Here is an 18,068-nt window from a genome sequence, read left to right as displayed (position 1 = left end):
TGGGGACACACTTTGTTAATGTTTACATGCAGTATTGCCACTATAAACACCATTAATAGAGTCATAGTGTTATTATATGACGCAATCCTCTAGTGAGAGAGTTACTTTTGTGTCATTAATATCAAGTAAAGCTTCTAAGACGAGAACAAAATGCTTAGTATTGCAAACAAAAATAATGATATTGAAAGCAAAACATAGACCCAAAAGTATTGTTAGCGAAACAAAATATTGCAAATATATAAACTAATTTAATGTGGGAGCAAATTAATTGTAAATGGATGCAAAAAAATAGTTTTCAGTTATAAAAAAAAACCACCTCCCTCTTTCCTGCAATTGTCTGGGGAGAAACACATCTGAGTTGTCCACACATGTCTGAAAACCATGTGTTTTTCACATTATTTTGTTTCATTGTCTTTTTTTTGTAAGGGCGTACTTAATTCATACACCTTAACTGCTGTCCTGGGACCTGACATTAGGCTGCCCTGTCAGCCAGACACAAAGACAGGTTAAACTTTAATTTACCCTCTTTGACAGCAGTGGTCCGCTCCTCTGTCAGCAGACTACACAAGAGGAATGTACCAGGAAGTATCCTCCCAGGGGGGTTTAAGTATATCTGTGGGAGAAGCTAGCTCTATAGCAGTGGACACAGATCTATCACTGTACATGCGCCCTGTTAGATGTCTGTCCTCCTCTTCGCCCCTTCCCTGACATCTCCCCAAACCTTCCCTCACCTTCGTTCTTCCACCATTCTACACCTCTCACCTTGCAGACGCGTGCTACGCGGGACAGGACACTCTTATCGCTCCTGTCCCGTGATGACTCTCGGAAAAAGAAGTAGATCTTGTCATCGTCAGGGTTGTAGGTGTCGGACACAGGGTGAGCTGATATAAACCTGGCCTCTAGAGTGTGAGAGAGAGAGAGAGAGAGAGAGAGAGAGAGAGAGAGAGAGAGAGAGAGAGAGAGAGAGAGAGAGAGAGAGAGAGAGAGAGAGAGAGAGAGAGAGAGAGAGAGAGAGTTATAAAAGCAGCATTGTTCATTTCCAGTCTGACCCTATGGACACAGCGGAGCGTCTTTTAGAAGTTAGAGTTAGCACGCGCCTCAGTCTCCTCGGAGCACCCTGATTTGTGAACGCTAAAATACCTCCAGACAGAGCCATGGAACAGAGGAAAGGAACTAGACAGAGTGAGAAAGAAAGAGCCGTGATCTGGGTGATACAGTAACATGACATCAACCCTGGAAACTAACCGAAGCCTCTCGGTGAATTCCTTAAAATAGTCCAATGTAGGCCTGCTCTCACACACACTACACATAGTCACTGTTACAGTACGTACGTTAGGTAAGACTGTACGTTAGGTAAGACCTCTGACACACACGTCCACAGTGACAGCACGTCTCCAGAGATCTCCCTCACACCCTGCCCATGGCTCTGAAATGTGGTGAGTGTGTGTCAGGAGTTGGAAACTGGTGACATCTTTTGATCCATGACAAACGTAGACGAGAGTGATTCATAGAATAGACAGAGAGGAGTGTGTATCATAGAATAGTGCTTGCAGTGTGTGTATGTAGATCAGGGACCTGTGAACTGTGACACACTGTAAATCCCCTAGTAGGTACAGTACGTATGCCCTGTACAGTAGGTGTGGTGTCTATAGTGTGGAACTCGTGTAAAAGTCATAAATGAATAACTGGACTGTTTGCTTTGGGCAGGAATGCCAATAACCTCCCACAAGCCCAAAATGAGAACATAAAGCAGCTCTGTGTATCAATGGAAAGACTGGGAAGTGAAACACTCAATGACAAAACTAGCCTGTGAATGAACTCACCTGCTTCAACCAATCCTTATGTACCGAGACTGAGAGGAAGGATGTATTCTAAAGAACCAGGCCAACGGTTACTGTGATATAATGTCATGCCACAATGAATGGCTCTACAAGCTGATAATTTACAAAAAACAGTCCCATCAAAACTACACCCATCATTACCATATTTTCTAGCATGCTCTAGTGCAGGCCAATTTTCTTTTGAGAAGTTTTAAATATCTGTGCTTTTGTATTGATTGATTGATTGATTGATTGATTGATTAATAAATGTTATGCAACACAAATATAAATAACATACATTTTTCTAAACTAATCCAATCGGTTAGTTATATTTAATGTGTTATTTACTGAAATGGTTGTTCCAGTTTAAATGGTTTAGATAGCCTTCTTATCAATTTTCCTAACCCTGACAGTCATTCTGAATGCAGGTTATGGGTGAATAAACTGTTGGATATCCTAATTCAGGCTGGATTCCAATAGGATTTACACATCACTTTGCATGCCAGCTTAATGTGACTTGCAGGCCTGATGTGGCCTGTAAACCAGGATTTTCATAACACCACTGAGTTAGGGTAAAACTAGGCCATCAAAGTAAGGCCTTGTGATGACTATTCAGTGCTTGTTTTCTCACATAAACGACAATTGTAGTGAACAGTGTAGAATATTAGCAACCAGGAAATGAGATAGTGATATCTACATTGGCCACTTGCCCTGATATCCACGAGATAACAGAACCACAAAGTCAAAACAGCTTTTTTGACAGCAGATGCCTGCCCGGTGGGAGAAATCAATAGGCGAATATCACAGCCAATCACAACACTGGCGGATAAGTAATACTGTGACTATCATTCCACTATTACTGCAGATAGATAGATATATTATGGACATTTTCTTAAATTACAATGCAAAAAAATACTATGTGTAGCACGTTTAATTACCAGCCCCTAATATCATGCTTGGACAACCTGGGATACAAATGCTAGTTGGTGGCATTGCTATTTGGCAGTCTCGGCCACGTACGCTTATGGTACGTGGCCTTCAGATTGCAGGCCTGCTTAAGGGTAGAGCAAATCAACTGGCTAGGTACTGTCTCAACAGTTATGGGCAGGAGAAAGTGTGGAGGAGAAGGTGCTTTTTGTTTCCTTAATAAAGCTGCAATATGTAACTTTTTGGGCGACCCGACCAAATTCACATAGAAATTTGAGTTATAGATCTGTCTTTGTCATTGAAAGCAAGTCTAAGAAGTGGTAGATTGGTTCTATGTGCACCTTTTTCTATGCCTACAATTCTTAAGTTGAGTTTTTGCGTTTTTTTTACTTTTGGTTTTGTACGCTAGTTTCAAACAGCTGAAAAAAATATATTTTTGGTTTTGGAAAACATATTTCACAGCGGTTTAGATGGTAAAATGATTCTCTACACTATACTTGCTTATTTTGTCACATCACTGGAAATTAGGCAAACTACTACTATACTGCATAGTGCATCTTCAACGACCTTTGAAATGTTTGATCCTTTATGATGTAATGCTATTTGTGGATTCAAATGAAGTATTTTCAATGTGTGTATGTGTGTGTATGTATGTGTGTGTGTGTGTGTGTACCATTGATCCAGTAGTCCTCTGAGATCTCAGTGCGTATATAGTGCTGGTCAGGGGGCGGGCCCAGGGAGCGGGTGAAAGTTGTGTCTTTACCCAGGAAGTCTGATGCTGTGCCCGCATACAGGAATTGATCTGCAACCAATCAGACAAAAGGAGGGTTAGGCCTGTACCAATGATGATGGGGGTCAAGTAAAACTGTAAATGTGAACCTATTAGAGTAACCAGCTCAACTCAGATAAAAAGAAAGAAAGCAAACCTGAGCAAAAACAATTAGTCAATCGCTCTAAAACGTGCGTCATGCTTTCAGTGATATGACATTCTTTGGCAAAACCAGATTTCTGAAAGACGATATGCTGAGCAAATATGTTTCAATGAATCTAGTCTTGACAAAAATATTTCTAATAATTTAGGAGTTGGCTTAGTAGATGACAATGTCTTTCTTACCTCATCATAACAACACACAAACACACACACACACACACACACACACACACACACACACACACACACACACACACACACACACACACACACACACACACACACACACACACACACACACACACACACACACACACACAGCAGAGAGAATCTTGAGGGGGATACTATGAGTGTTTATAGTTCCATGCCAAGTATAATTGTTTATTACATTCAGACAGAATTCTCCCTACAAGAGGGCTTTCCTTTTTTATTGTAGAGGGGTTTTGAACACCAGGACATGAGAGAGAATGTGTTAGGGCTGAATGTGGGTGTAGAATGGTGTCAGGGTGGGGCTGAGTTGCTGTCAGTAGGTCTAGGTTAGTAAGAAGAGAACATTATGATGGGGCGTAGTCTGACCTGTGAGTACAGAGGTGAAAGGTTGCCTGGGGTCGTAAGGACATTTCAGCCTCCCAGACTCCACTGTACCGGACAACAACTGGAACACACCCTCCTTAAGAGAAAGAGAGAGAGAGTGAGAAAGAGAGAAAGACTGTGTAAGTAAGCAGTGTGTGCTGTGTGTGTGAGTGTGTGTGTTCTCCCCGACTCTACCTCTCTGCGTCCTGAGATCTCAATGAAGGCACAAATGGGGTGGAAGGCTCCTGTCCCACAGGCGTACAGATGGGTGTGGTTATAGTTGTGGAGCACACGCACAAAATTGCCACACTCCAACTGAGAGTAAGAAGAAAGGAACCAAGAAGAGTAAGATATTTTTGGAATGTCATTTTTTACCCGAACAGTGATTTTATTGTCAATGTGAATTAAACAAGGCTTCAGGCTTTTTCCAGATTGTACTCACATGAGCACTCTTGCCGGCCAGTTTACACATCTCAACTCTGTCTCTGGGGGCTGGCCAGCTGATCTAGGAATAGATGGACAGGGAGGTTTACATGACAGACAACACACCACAAACAATACCACTGATCTTGCATCAGAACCACACAACTCAAGACATAAGAACAAAGCATTACGTACAAAACCCTGAGAGGAAACGTATGTCAATCAGACAGGAGTCAGCCTGTCCTAACAGTGATCTTAACCTCACTAGGGTAGGGGGCACTATTCTCCCCTCCGGATGAAAAACGTGCCCAAAGTAAACTGCCTGTTTCTCAGGCCCAGAAGATAGGATATGCATATAATTGTTAGATTTGGATAGAACACACTCTAGTTTCCAAAACTGTCAGAATAATGTCTGTGAGTATATCAGAACTTATATGGCAGGTGAAAACCTGAGGAAAATCCATCCAGGAAGAGCCATTATTTTGAAAGGGTGTTTTTCCTTTGAAAGCCTATCCACCTTGTAAAGGGTTATGAATCAGATTGCCTTGCCAATGGCTTCTACTAGATGTGAACAGTCTTTAGACATTTTTTCATGCTTTTATTCTGAAAAATGAGTGAGAATGATAACATTTAGTCAGTGGATAGTGAGATGGTTCGTTTTTGTTTTTCTTTTATAATGACGACGCTGTTGTCCGGTTGAAATATTAGCGATTATTTAGGCTAAAAACAGGATTGATTAGAAACATCGTTTAACATGTTTCTATGAACTTTACTGACACTATTTGGAATTTTCGTCTGCCCGTTGTGACCGCATTTGCAACATTGGATTACTAAACAAAACGCGCCAACAAAATGGAAGTTTTTAGATATAAAGAGGGAATTTATCGAACAAAACAAACATTTATTGTGTAAGTGAGAGTCCCGTGAGAGCAACCATACGAAGATCATCAAAGGTAAGTGATTAATTTTATTGCTATTTCTGACTTTCGTGACTAATCTACATGGCTGCGAACTGTTCGTAATGTTTTGTCTGCTGATCGCTGTCCTCAGATAATCGCATGGTTTGCTTACGCTTTTTGAAATCTGACACTGTGGCAGGATTAACAACATGTTAAGCTTTAATTTGATGTATTGCATGTGTGATTCCATGAGTTAAATATTTATAGTAATTTTTTTTAATTTGACGCTCTGCAATTTCACCAGATGTTGGCCAGTTGGGATGCTAGCATCCCACCGGCCCCAAAGAAGTTAAGGGGGATAATGTTCTGTGTCCCTTGTACTGTATGTATACTGTATGTAGCTGATGTTCATACAAGTGTTATAACTGGTGTATCTTCTTAGCATGTTCACCCCTAACCCGCTACCAAGGAGCGACATCACTGGGGTTACACAGACTCCACACATTCCCCCCACACATACATATACACGCACTTACGTCAGCGAAATAGGATTCCATAATATTGCCTCGCTCCATGGAATTCATACAAGTCTTACAGCACATTACAGTACAGTATAGTACATTTCAGGTCTGGGCAAGAGAGGATTTTGTCTTGAGCTGGATTTGAGAAACCCAGTAACATAAATCCTATACCACCAATCAATCAATGCACTAGTTTCACAGTGGGAGGATTGGGTCACACTTGACTTCACAATCTGCAATGTACCTGGTATTCACTTAGAACTCGGCATATCATGTGGTTACTTGTTGATAACTTTGGAATTCATTGCAATAGCTACAATTTTTGCAGCAGGTACCACTTTGTCGCAGGTAAGTAAGGATTATGTTGAATTCCATTGTACCCATAGTGCAAATTCAATGTAGTCATAGTTGTAAATACCATGTTCTTACCAGCTGAAATAGGACAGTAAGATGTGTTGCAGACTAAGGAAAATGAGACACACCTGTAAATGTGCACTCTGTGTGTTGTCTGAGTGTGTCTAATGTTCTGTCTATCTTATACCAAACATTTTGACCTCAGAACAGCCTCAAATAGTCGGGGCAAGTGACATCAATAAGTGATCATATCTTTTACCTGGATTCATCTGGTCAGTCTATGTCGTGGAAAGAGCAGGGTGTTCTTAATGTTTCGTACACTCACATTCACACAGCTCTAACACAGAACAATCTAGTCTAACTATCTGGCCAGTATCAGTATCAATGACCAGAAATCAACAGATAGAGAGCAGCACTCAGACTTACAACATCCCGATAAAGATCAAAGAAGCTTGACTCGGTCTGGCGCAGGGATCAAGCACAGCTGCATAAACAAACACTCACCTCTACTACAGCACATCTAAGCGGAGTATACCAAACATTAGGAGCACCTTCATAATATTTAGTTTCACCCTCCACTTTAACCTCAGACCAGCCTAAATTTGTAGGGGCATGGAGTCTACAAGGTGTCGAAAGTGTTCCACAGGGATGCTGGCCCATGTTGACTCCAAAGCTTCCCACAGTTGTGTCAAGTTGGCTGGATGTCCTTTGGCTGGTGGACAATTCTTGACAAACACGGGGAACTGTCGAGCGTGAAAAACCCAGCAGCAGCATTGCAGCTTTTGACACAAACTGGTGTGCCTGACACCTACTATCATACCCAGTTCAAAGGCACTTAAATTATTTGTCTTGCCATTCACTCCCTGAATTAAACATGCACACAATCCATGTCTCAATTGTCTCAAGGATTAAAAATCCTTCTTTAACATGTCTCCTCCCCTTCATCTACACTGATTGAAGTGGATTTAACAAGTGACATCAATAAGGGATCATAGTTTAACTGGATTCACCTGGTCAGTCTGTCACAGAAAGAGTAGGTGTTCTTAATGTTTTGTACTGAGTATATGTGTCCTATTTGCAGCTATGTGTGTGTGTGTGTGTGTGTGTGTGTGTGTGTGTGTGTGTGTGTGTGTGTGTGTGTGTGTGTGTGTGTGTGCGTGTGTGTGTGTGCGTGTGTGCGGTCTAGGTCAAAGTCAAGGTCAGCAGGTAGACAGCCTGATAGACAGACAGAGCACTGTGTTAATTGACTGGTGCTAATTCCATCCACTCTACAAACTCTGCCCACTACTACAATACATCACTGATTACGCTGCATTCCTCACAGATCCACTCCACATAGCTGTGTCAGTAGTCATGTGGAAGATATGTAGCACAAGCACAGTCAGGTTTAAATGACTACTTAAAGTTGGTATTTGGCATTTTATTAGGATCCCCATTAGCTGTTACAAAATCAGCAGCTCCTGTTCCAGGAGTCCACACAAAACATGAAACACAATACAGAATGACATAATACAGAACATCATTAGACAAGAACAGCTCAAGAACAGAACTACATCCATTTTTAAAAAGGCACATGTAGCCTAGAGATCAATGCATACACAAAAACTATCTAGGTCAAATAGGGGAGAGGCGTTGTGCCACGAGGTGTTGCTTTATCTGGTTTTAGAAACCAGGTTTGCTGTTTATCTGAGCAATATGAGATGGAAGGAAGTTCCATGCAATAAGGGCTCTATATAATACCGGACACTTTCTTGAAGTCCCCAAATGTTCTAGATTTGGGCATGTCTGGTGGGATAAGTGTGTGTGTAAGAGCTGTGTTCTTATAAAAAGAAGAAGTGATGCAGTCAGTCTCTCCTCAACTCTTTGCCAAGAGAGACTGTCATGCATAGTATTTATATCAGCCCTCTGATTACAATTAAGATAAAAACGTGCCACTCTGTTCAAACTTGCACTGCCTTTCTTTCATAATTTTTTTGTTGTTGCATGAATACAATTTCTCACTGTTCAATTGTTGGCATTTCCTGCCTACGTTTGCGCACGTTGCCAATTAAATTAAAATAATTGATAACATCAAATGGTTTTGTGATGAATAAGCCATCTGACGTGGATCTGATGTGGATGATATTTTTCCTGTAGTGTTTGTAAACACCCTGGTAGGTTGATTAATAACCTGAACCAGATTACAGGCACTGGTTACAGTGAGAAGCTTCCTCTTGAGTGGACAGCTTGATGAAAACCAGTCAATATTCAGGTCCCCAAGTAAGTAGACCTCTCAGTTTACATCACATACACTATAAAGAATTTCACACATACTATTTAGATACTGACTGTTAGTAATTAGTAAACTTTAGATGTGCCAAATGAACCTGCAACCACTTCAGTAACACTTGACATAAAATATTTTCTAAGCATTACAGGAATATGATGCTGAATAGATACATCAACTCCTCCCCCATAAGCATTTCTGTCTCTTCTACAGATGTTATATCCTTGTATTGATACTGATGTATCATCAAATTAATTATCTGAGTCTCAGAAATGGCTAATATATGAATGTTATCTGATGTTAGCAAGTTATTGACTTCATGAATCTTATTTCTAAGGCTACATATATTAATATGGGCTATTTTCAGCCCTTTCTTTGATAGCTTATCAGAGATAGGCATAATGCTGAAAAGCGCAGACAAAGCAAGAGAAAACAAATATACATTCAGCAGTCCATTAATCAATTGGTGTGTGTGTGTGTGTGCTGCGGGGTTGAGGCTACGAACCCATAGGGTTGGCTCAGATATAAGGATGGGAAACTAAATCTATAGAAAGTCTACACTTCCTTTGTATTTCCCTTGGAGTTACAAAGTGGGATTCAAATGGATTTAATTGCCATTTTTTGTCAACGATCTACACAAAATGCTCTTTAATGTCAAAGTGGAAGAACATTTTTAACATGTTAAAATTTAACATTTTTAACACTAAAACACTAATATACATTGATTAGTTAAATATTCGCCCCCCTGAGTCAATAAGAAAAACCTTTAGTAGCGATTACAGTGGAGTCCTCTTGGGTAAGTCTAATAAGAGCATTGCACACCTGTATTGTGTAATGTTACTCATTATTATTTTCACATTTCGTTCATGTCTGTCAAGGTGTTGGGGATCATGGCTAGACAGAAATGTTAAATTATTAACTTGAACATGCTTAAATAGATATTAAAGAGATATTCAGTGTCTGATTTGTTCTTGTTACCAATCTACCAATCACTGTCCATCTATGTAGTTGAATCTGTGCTTGACATTCAATACTTGACTAAGGGACATTACAGATGTTGTATGTATGGGGGATAGAGGAAGTGGTAGCCATTCCAAAATTATGTTAATCCCTTTGACATTATGGAATATTCTGTGTAGATCAATGAAATCTATTTCCATCCCACTTTTTAACGACACAAAATGTGAAAAACGTTCAAGGGGGTGTATACTTCCAACCTATAGGCAATGTAGCCGAGCCTATTGGAGAGATTTGGGTGATTTCCTGCGTGAGTGTGCATGTCTGAGGTGTGGCAGTTTGTGTCTAGCTCGTCATTGTTAAGACTTGAGTTCTGCCCAGGGCTTTCCTTCTTTCTGCTGGAGAGAGATACTATACTGTCTCCTATAGGTTCAGCTCATACCCTTTTTTGCACAATCAGGCCAAATTATACTGTGTTGGCTTAGATATTATATAGGTGTAGCATACCTTCCTGGGGGCTCTACTGAGGTGGTCAGGGTCCAGTAGGTAAACTGAATCTCTGGTTCCCAGCAGCAGCCTGCCTCTCTCCTCATCCAACAACACAGAGTGGGAATGGAGACCATCAGTAGGACTCAGGAACACTGATACACTACCACTCTGGACCAGCTCTGAGAGAGAGAGAGAGAGAGAGAGAGAGAGAGAGAGAGAGAGAGAGAGAGAGAGAGAGTCAAAACACACACAGGAATGCATACAGACTTTCATACACATATTCTGTGGCATGGAAAAAGGTTGGTTTGGTTCATCAAGACTTAATAGAATACACTTATTTTAATGAACCTGGACACTATAAGCATAGTTTGGAGAGACTTTTTCTAGACAGAGACAGGTTGTCTAGAAACAGGTCATGGATGCCTGCGTGTCTTGGCATGAGCTGAAACTGTCTCACTGTTCAACACCTTAACTGAGCGAAGAGAGTGAAAATCCTTCTGTGTGTGCATGCATGCGTGTGTGTGTACTTGTGTGCGTGAGAGAGAGAGAGTAATGGTCATTGCTCATCACCTCTCCTACAAACACACAGAGACGTCAGAGTGCAGACTGACAGAAAGAGAAGCGAATGCATGGGCACGCTACACTCACATTACAATAAGGGCATAATGAGATATTACAGTGGGTTTTATCTTCAGACAGTGAAAGTGTTAAAGACACCAGGATAAACCGACCTCGACCCACAGTGTTACTGACTGGTTGTAGATGGAGAAGAGTGGGTTTGTCCTCAGTCGCCGACATACCTGCATCATTATCAATAACCCACCATCACCATTGTAACAGATCCCTGTCACCCCAATATATCCATACCTAGAGTATACATCATCCATCATCTTCACGAAATCTCCAGACGGTTAAACTGATGTCACATGTCTGTCAAGACTAGGTTTAGATTAGACCCTGACCAAAATGACAGTTTGGGTTCCAGGGGGGGAAGCCTTCTGAATAGCTCTCATACAAACATATATTAAACCATGCACATCAATGCCTGCCCTCCACTCCTGAATATCTCCTGCTCATCCATGAATACATTCTTCTAGAGTGAGAGCAGAGCTTCAGAGACAGACCAGTGAGAGGTATGTATGCATGTCTTCACCATATCCATTCACCTGTCTCTAACCTATCTAATCTCCCCATAGGTCAAATGCAGTTAGAAACATGATGTTATGCACCACATACAAGACCATTATTCCTCCAACAAACATTTACAGTTGGCACTATGCATTCGGGCGGGTAGAGTTCTCCTGGTATCCTTCAAGTTCGTTGGACTGCCAGATGGTGAAGCATGACTCATCACGCCAGAGAACACGTTTCCACTGCTCAAGAGTCCAGTGGCGGAGAGGTTTACACTCCAGCCAACGCTTGGCATTGCACCTCTTGATCTTAGGCTTGTGTGGAGCTGCTTGGCCATGGAAACCCATTTCATGAAGCTCCCGACGAACAGTTCTTGTGCTGACGTTGCTTCCAGAGGCGGTTTGGAACTCGGTAGGGAGTGTTGAAACCAAGGATTTTTACACGCTACGCGCTTCAGCCAGAGGCAGTTTGGAACTTGGTAGTAAGTGTTGCAACTGAGGATTTTTACACCCTACGCACTTCAGCACATGTGGCCTACCTCTACTTGGCTGAGCTGTTGTTGCTCCTAGATGTTTCCACTTCACAATAACAGCACTTACAGTTGACCGGGGCAGCTCTAGTAGGGCAGACATTTGACAAACTGACTTGTTGGAAAGTTGGCATCCTATGACGGTGCCACGTTGAAATTCACTGAGCTCTGGAGTAAGGCTATTCTACTGACAAGGTAAAAATATGTTGTTCTGCCACTGAACAAGGCAGTTAACCCACTGTTCCTAGGCCGTCATTGTAAATAAGAATTTGTTCTTAACTGACTTGCCTAGTTAAATAAAAATGTATTTGTGGATGTATATTATCCATTTCCTATGATACAGTATGTTATGAAATTGCAATATGTATGATATGTTAGAGTTAAGGGTTAGGGGAAGAGTTGCTTAGTAGTTGCAAAGTTGTTAAAATGCTGAAGTTGTTCGATTTTCGAACACGCAACCTTTGGGTTGTTAGACGTTCATGTTATACAACCACCCAACCATCCCCCATTGCTTTTTGCCTTAATGCCTAATGTAACCTTCTGTATTTTGTAACCAAATGTAACATATCATACTAATATTAGTCTCGTCAATGAGACCAGGCTGTATGAAATCATACTTGGGAGGAAAGTACTTTTCTTGTTCAGGGTAATTGATCTGGGTGAGGTTTCCCAAAAACACTGTAGCTAATATGGTACTTTACTTCACTTGACAACCCAGACTCAAGCACACACACACACACACAGACACACACACCTTCCCTCACCCCAAACTCCCCAAATTGAGGTGATGTTGACTTTATGTTTCTATGCTGGATGAATGAAGGCTGGTGACTCCAGAGATCTGGGTGTGTGGGGGGGTCACTCTGAGAGGTTTGACACTGTGATTAGCCTGAGGGTGTGAATGCTTAGCGACGTTACTCACTACCAATATTTGAACTTTTAGACCCCTCCCTTGCCCCCTAATACCTCTTCTTACACACACATCACCCCAACGCACTCACCTTTCTCTCTCGCTCTCTCTTTCGCAGAAACACACACACACGCACCCGCACATACACGCAGAGCCACTATGCCCTTTCCACACTAAACCTACAGAGAGCTTAGCCGTGCTAGCCCTTGGTTAACTCTGTCATTTGCTCAGTAAACACACAGCATTAGGATCCCAGGGATAGGCCCAGCTTAGCCTCACTGTTAGCACTTAGCTTATCGCTGAGCTCCAGCCATGACACCTCCCCCTTTCTCTGCAGTCTCTCCACAGGCACCGTTCAGCAAATCCTGATCCCCATGGAGTTCTACTGGTTTATTTGAGTTAGATAGCATTTCACATCGGCCACTTGCTAGCATCAGGCCTTAAGATAACCCTACTGACGGACTGTCTGTGTGCATGTGTAGCGGTTGTGCGTGTGACAGCTACAGCGCCACAGCCCAGGGCGTGTTCACAATATGGTGACTAAGAGGCTTCCTCTCCTCCCCACCCTATTCTCCGAGGATGGGAATCAACAGTGACAGAGAAATATGTTTCTGCGTATGCTATACAGATGAATATCCTGCAGGGAAATACATTTATTAGAAAGTTTATTAGATAACAGAGTTAAAACACTGAGATATTCAGTCAAACTTAATCACTGTCATGTAAAACAGAATGACATTGGAATGTCATAACTAACTCATAATATCACAGCGCTATCGACCTGAATCAGCTTGGAAAGATGTAAGACATGGAAGTGTTTCCCTGGCAAAGAGAGATGGAGAGAACATGGATTTACAGTTACATATAATTCAGGGTTATAAAGTAAACTGCTTGTCTGGATCTGGATCAGCATGTGGGTTATGGAAAACTTGATTTACATGAGTTTAAAGTGGGAGGGCCAGTCAGATTAACTCTGTGGAATATATGCCTGTATTATTATCACAAGACAAAATGTCCTAATACAGGATTTCCCAAACTCCTTGCTTCACATTTAGTTGTTTACACTAGCACTACACAGCTGATTCCAATAACCATCTCATCATCAAGCTTTATTTTAATCTGTTGTGTAGTGCTGGGGCACAAAAATACATGTGTACCCAGGGGGGGACCCCAGGACCGAGTTTGGGGAACCCTGTCTTGGATAATATTATCATATTATCGAGGATGGCGTAGCAGTTCAGACATTTTGTCTTGTCGTTTTTTTTCTTCGTATATATTTCGTCCCTTACCTTACCTAATTTTCAAACACTGTATATAGATTTTCTCTATTGTGTTATTGACTGTACGTTTGTTTATGTGTAACTCTGTGTTGTTGTTTGTGTCGCACTGCTTTTCTTTATCTTGGTGAGGTCACAGTTGTAAATGAGAACTTGTTCTCAACTGGCCTACCTGGTTAAATAAAGGTGAAATAAAAAATTCAATAAAAAAATACATTACGGCCCAACTCCCCGTAGTTACATGGCAAGGGGCCACTAGTACGACAGCAACACATGTACCCTCAAACTGTCTTCACAGCTCATCCCCATGACAGATTTTGGAAAACACACACAAAAACAACAACTGAACACAGTCTGCTGTGATAATATTTAGATTACATCAGGATTATTTAGCTGCGTGTGATTGGACGGGAGCCATACTGTAACCATACATGTTATGGATTGATCCACCAAGACCCTGAGAGAGGTTTCAGGCTAGAGCTAGGGCTGGTATATCAGTGAATCTTGAATGTTGATTGTTCTCCCTTTTGAACAATTCGGAACTCTTTCACCTCTGAAGGAATCAAAGGACAAACGTTGCCTGGTGGTTATTGAGAGGAAAGTACACTGCGAATGCGCTTTCTGAACTCCAGTTCATTCAGCCAGGGATGATGTGTGTATTTGAAGTGTGTGATCATAAAGAGATGATGTTGTTTGAAGCAGGGATGAAGATGTTTTGGAGGAGTTTGTTCAATCAGAGATGATTGACTTCAGTAGAGTTTGACTTTGCCAACTGTATTTTCAGAGGGGATGATGTTATTTTTTAAGTGTGATTTCAGTCAGGGACAATTTTCCTTTGATGGATTTCATAATAACTCTCAGAGCCTGATCTGACAACATTCTGAATATTTGAGTTTTGCTGAGATCTAAGGCTCAAGAATTCAATTGGCATGAAACAAGGCAATCTGCAGAGCTGAACCTGCATATTTCTACAGGACAAATTGCTAAATAAATAGAGTGTTTCAGGAAGTTATTATTTCTAAAACTATTTATGTACTACAATGTATTTATGTTGTAAAATAACAACATGTAAATGAGCTTCTATTTTCAGCGATGCTGGGTTAGGGGGTGAGTCCAAGGTTGCAATTGGGATGCGGGGGTTTGTATCTGGGTTACAGTAGTGCAGGGGTTGGCAAAGACCGGCCTGTAATATATATTTTTTGCCCCCTCAAGGTTTTTAGTAAAAAAGGGGTTTTGGTCAAGAAAGACTGTAAAATCACCAGGAATTCAGCAAAAAATGTGTTCCCAAGTATTACCACAAAAAAAGAGATGTGATTGTGCTCAATGCAATCAAGGTATCAAACGAGTGTTTGTTTTAAATACAATCTATGTTTGGGCTTAGTTGTGATCATTTTGCAGTGTAGAATTTAGTAGTATAATTTTCCGACCATTCGCTCCAACAAACATTGACCCGTGGCCTCATCTAGTCGCCCACCCATGGAGTACTGAATGTGAACTAGTGACTGGTGACTTTATGTTGGGGTGAGGGTTTAGGTGTTAATAGTTAGATCAGGGTTTGGTGGTCAGGGTTGAAGTAGGAGTTTTGGGGGTTACAGTCAGACTAAAGCTTGTAATGAGGTTCTTATGGGTGGTTAGTGTGTTTGTGTTATTGTAGTGTTTGTGTTAGAGTTTGAGTCATTTTTTGCTACGGGGTAGAATGGGTTTTTAGAGACCCTGTAGGGCTTAAAAACAAACACAGCCTCTAGTTTACCCAACACTAAACACACTGACACACACAGAGGACCACAGCTACCACACAGCCAGACCCATTGTGGTCCTGTATTGCTCAGTCGAAAGAGAAAGGTGCTTGTAATGCCAGGATTGTGTATTCGTTTCCTGGGGCTACCCATTCGTAAAATGTATGCACACATAAAAATGATTTTGGGGATAAAAGCGTCTGCTAAATTGCATAACAACAAAATATTTAAGTGCCTTTGAACGAGGTATGGTAGTAGATGCCAGGCGCACCGGTTTGTGTCAAGAACTGCAACGTATCTGGGTTTTTCACGCAGAACAGTTTTCTGTGTGTATCAAGAATGGTCCACCACCCAAAGGACATCCAGCCGACTTGATACAAATGTGGGAAGCATTGGAGTCAATATGGGCCAGCATCCCTGAGGAATGCTTACGACACATTGTGGAGTCCCTTCCCAGACAAATTCAGGCAGTTCTGAGAGGCAAAAAATACTGAGCTACATACTCATTGTGTATTTGTAAGAAATATAGAACTCTATAAAGCACATGTGTATTTAAAACAAATTAAATGTTTACCTATCCATCATCACCACTATAAATGCTTCATAGATTTAACATGGTAACAGGGTGTAAAAGAGATTTTCCTTACTGTAGAGACTAAAGCCAATGTTGAGGCTGAAAAGACTACAGTTATTGTAGTTTTACAGCCTGACAAATACAACCCAACCCTACGCTCTCCCTTTAGTACCTACAGTATGGACCACCCCACATAGCTCTCTCTGTTTCCAAGCGATCTTTCACACCTCATATGTTTTAACACAGCGGCCAAGTGATTGTTTATTGGTGTGTGTATTGGTACGTGTGTGTGTTCTGTTAACAATTGTGGGTTGTTTCACGAAATTATTACCTTTTGCATTTTTAAGTAGAAATTGTGCACAAATATTGCATTTTAAAAGCCTGTTATATTGAATGAAGTGTCCTTTAATATAGAACACAAGGAAAATTGTGCCAACATGCAGCATTTTGACATGTACCCTCTGTGAATCCTCTGCGACTTCTAGGAAGATTTTAACCCACTTAACAGCAACATTTCTCCAGGTTTTCACCATCATTGTAAAGCCCTTATTTTGTTGCATTGACAAAGTAATTTCTAAAGATTAGTATTTATTTACTTTGATTAGGGATTCATTTTAAGGATAAAATAACTGTTCCTCATTTTAAGGTCAACCCTGTTACATGAACTGATCTCTCATTTTACTATGGTGAAACTATTTTACATCTAATAGTCAAATCATAGTGTAAAAGCAGGTGAGCTGGTTTTACTCTTTTTGGCAATTTTCTGGTGTTTTGTGGTGGTGAGTGGGTCAAGCATAACATGTCAACCCTGTTACCCATAGATAGACAGGCTAGACATTTTGTTCACAATTCAAAATGGACAGAAAAAGCTTCCAATCCCTCTGTTACAAAGGCATCCACGGCTGATTTAAGACGAAATCGTCAACACTGTTACGGTCAACCCCGTTACGGTCAACCCTGGTGCGATCAACCCTGTTACTTTATTTGGCACTTAATAGGCATTTACTATAGTTTTTTTTTTTTTTTACCATGTTACACTAGTCAAAAGGCACCAAATTGGTGGACAGACCCTTCAAACTCACATGAGCTGAAAAGAAAAGTGAAGAATTCTAGAAGTAAAATGATCAAAAAGAGAGAGATAGAAGTCAGAACAATCAGCTGGACAGTGCGCCAGAGAATGGCTCATGTGCAGATAATTCAACATAGCTACTGATAAAAATAGTGCAGGTGATGATGATGGAGAAAAAGCTGTTTTGGTGTTTTGCCCTTTCTGCATATATTATAGTACTCTGTTGTCAATATCATTTTCTCTCTTTGTAGATGTGGCAGTCATTTCTTGACTTAGAGCATGTTGCCAAAAACCTGTGCCAACTTAAAGTCAGGTCGTTGTTTCTCAAAATGTTGGTTCAGAACCTACTGGTGCGTCATAGCTAGTTCATCCTCCTAGCTAAAGCATCTATTAAAACGAGTATAATCAATTTAATCTGGTAAGTCATATACTAAACATGATTATTTAATTTGTCCTAAACCTTATATCATTCAGCCATCAGTGCATCGGCATGCTATTACTGTACCATAGCTCCCAGTCTCTTACCTTTGTAGCTGAGTTGGACTCTGGGGACACTCTGTTTGACACTTTCTCCAGAAGGCAGGAGGACCAGCAGTACCATCCCCAGAAGCAGCAGCCCTGGGTGGGCTAGAGACAGCCTAATCCTCCCTTGACCTCCAGTAAAGCCCCAGGACAGTCTCTC

The 18,068-nt window shown here is 41.1% G+C and overlaps 1 protein-coding gene across 1 annotated transcript in view; it reads right to left on the bottom strand.

The window, feature by feature from the left end:
- The window catches only part of sema3d (sema domain, immunoglobulin domain (Ig), short basic domain, secreted, (semaphorin) 3D), a 71,468-nt gene that overhangs the window by 39,135 nt on the left and 14,265 nt on the right, over positions 1 to 18,068 (bottom strand). Inside the window, exons 2-8 of the mRNA XM_036976064.1 lie at positions 17,912 to 18,068; positions 10,179 to 10,339; positions 4,694 to 4,756; positions 4,447 to 4,566; positions 4,255 to 4,348; positions 3,421 to 3,549; positions 763 to 899 (exon numbers count right to left, since the gene is read on the bottom strand). The exon at positions 17,912 to 18,068 is cut by the window's right edge and continues 85 nt beyond it. Coding sequence (XP_036831959.1) covers positions 763 to 899; positions 3,421 to 3,549; positions 4,255 to 4,348; positions 4,447 to 4,566; positions 4,694 to 4,756; positions 10,179 to 10,339; positions 17,912 to 18,068 — 861 coding nt within the window. The remainder of the gene's footprint in view (positions 1 to 762; positions 900 to 3,420; positions 3,550 to 4,254; positions 4,349 to 4,446; positions 4,567 to 4,693; positions 4,757 to 10,178; positions 10,340 to 17,911) is intronic.

This window comes from Oncorhynchus mykiss, chromosome 1 (assembly GCF_013265735.2).
Source record: "Oncorhynchus mykiss isolate Arlee chromosome 1, USDA_OmykA_1.1, whole genome shotgun sequence".
Classification (NCBI taxonomy): Eukaryota; Metazoa; Chordata; class Actinopteri; order Salmoniformes; family Salmonidae; genus Oncorhynchus; species Oncorhynchus mykiss.
Note: the sequence above shows the minus strand (reverse complement) of the source record. Positions and strands in the feature narration are given on the sequence as shown.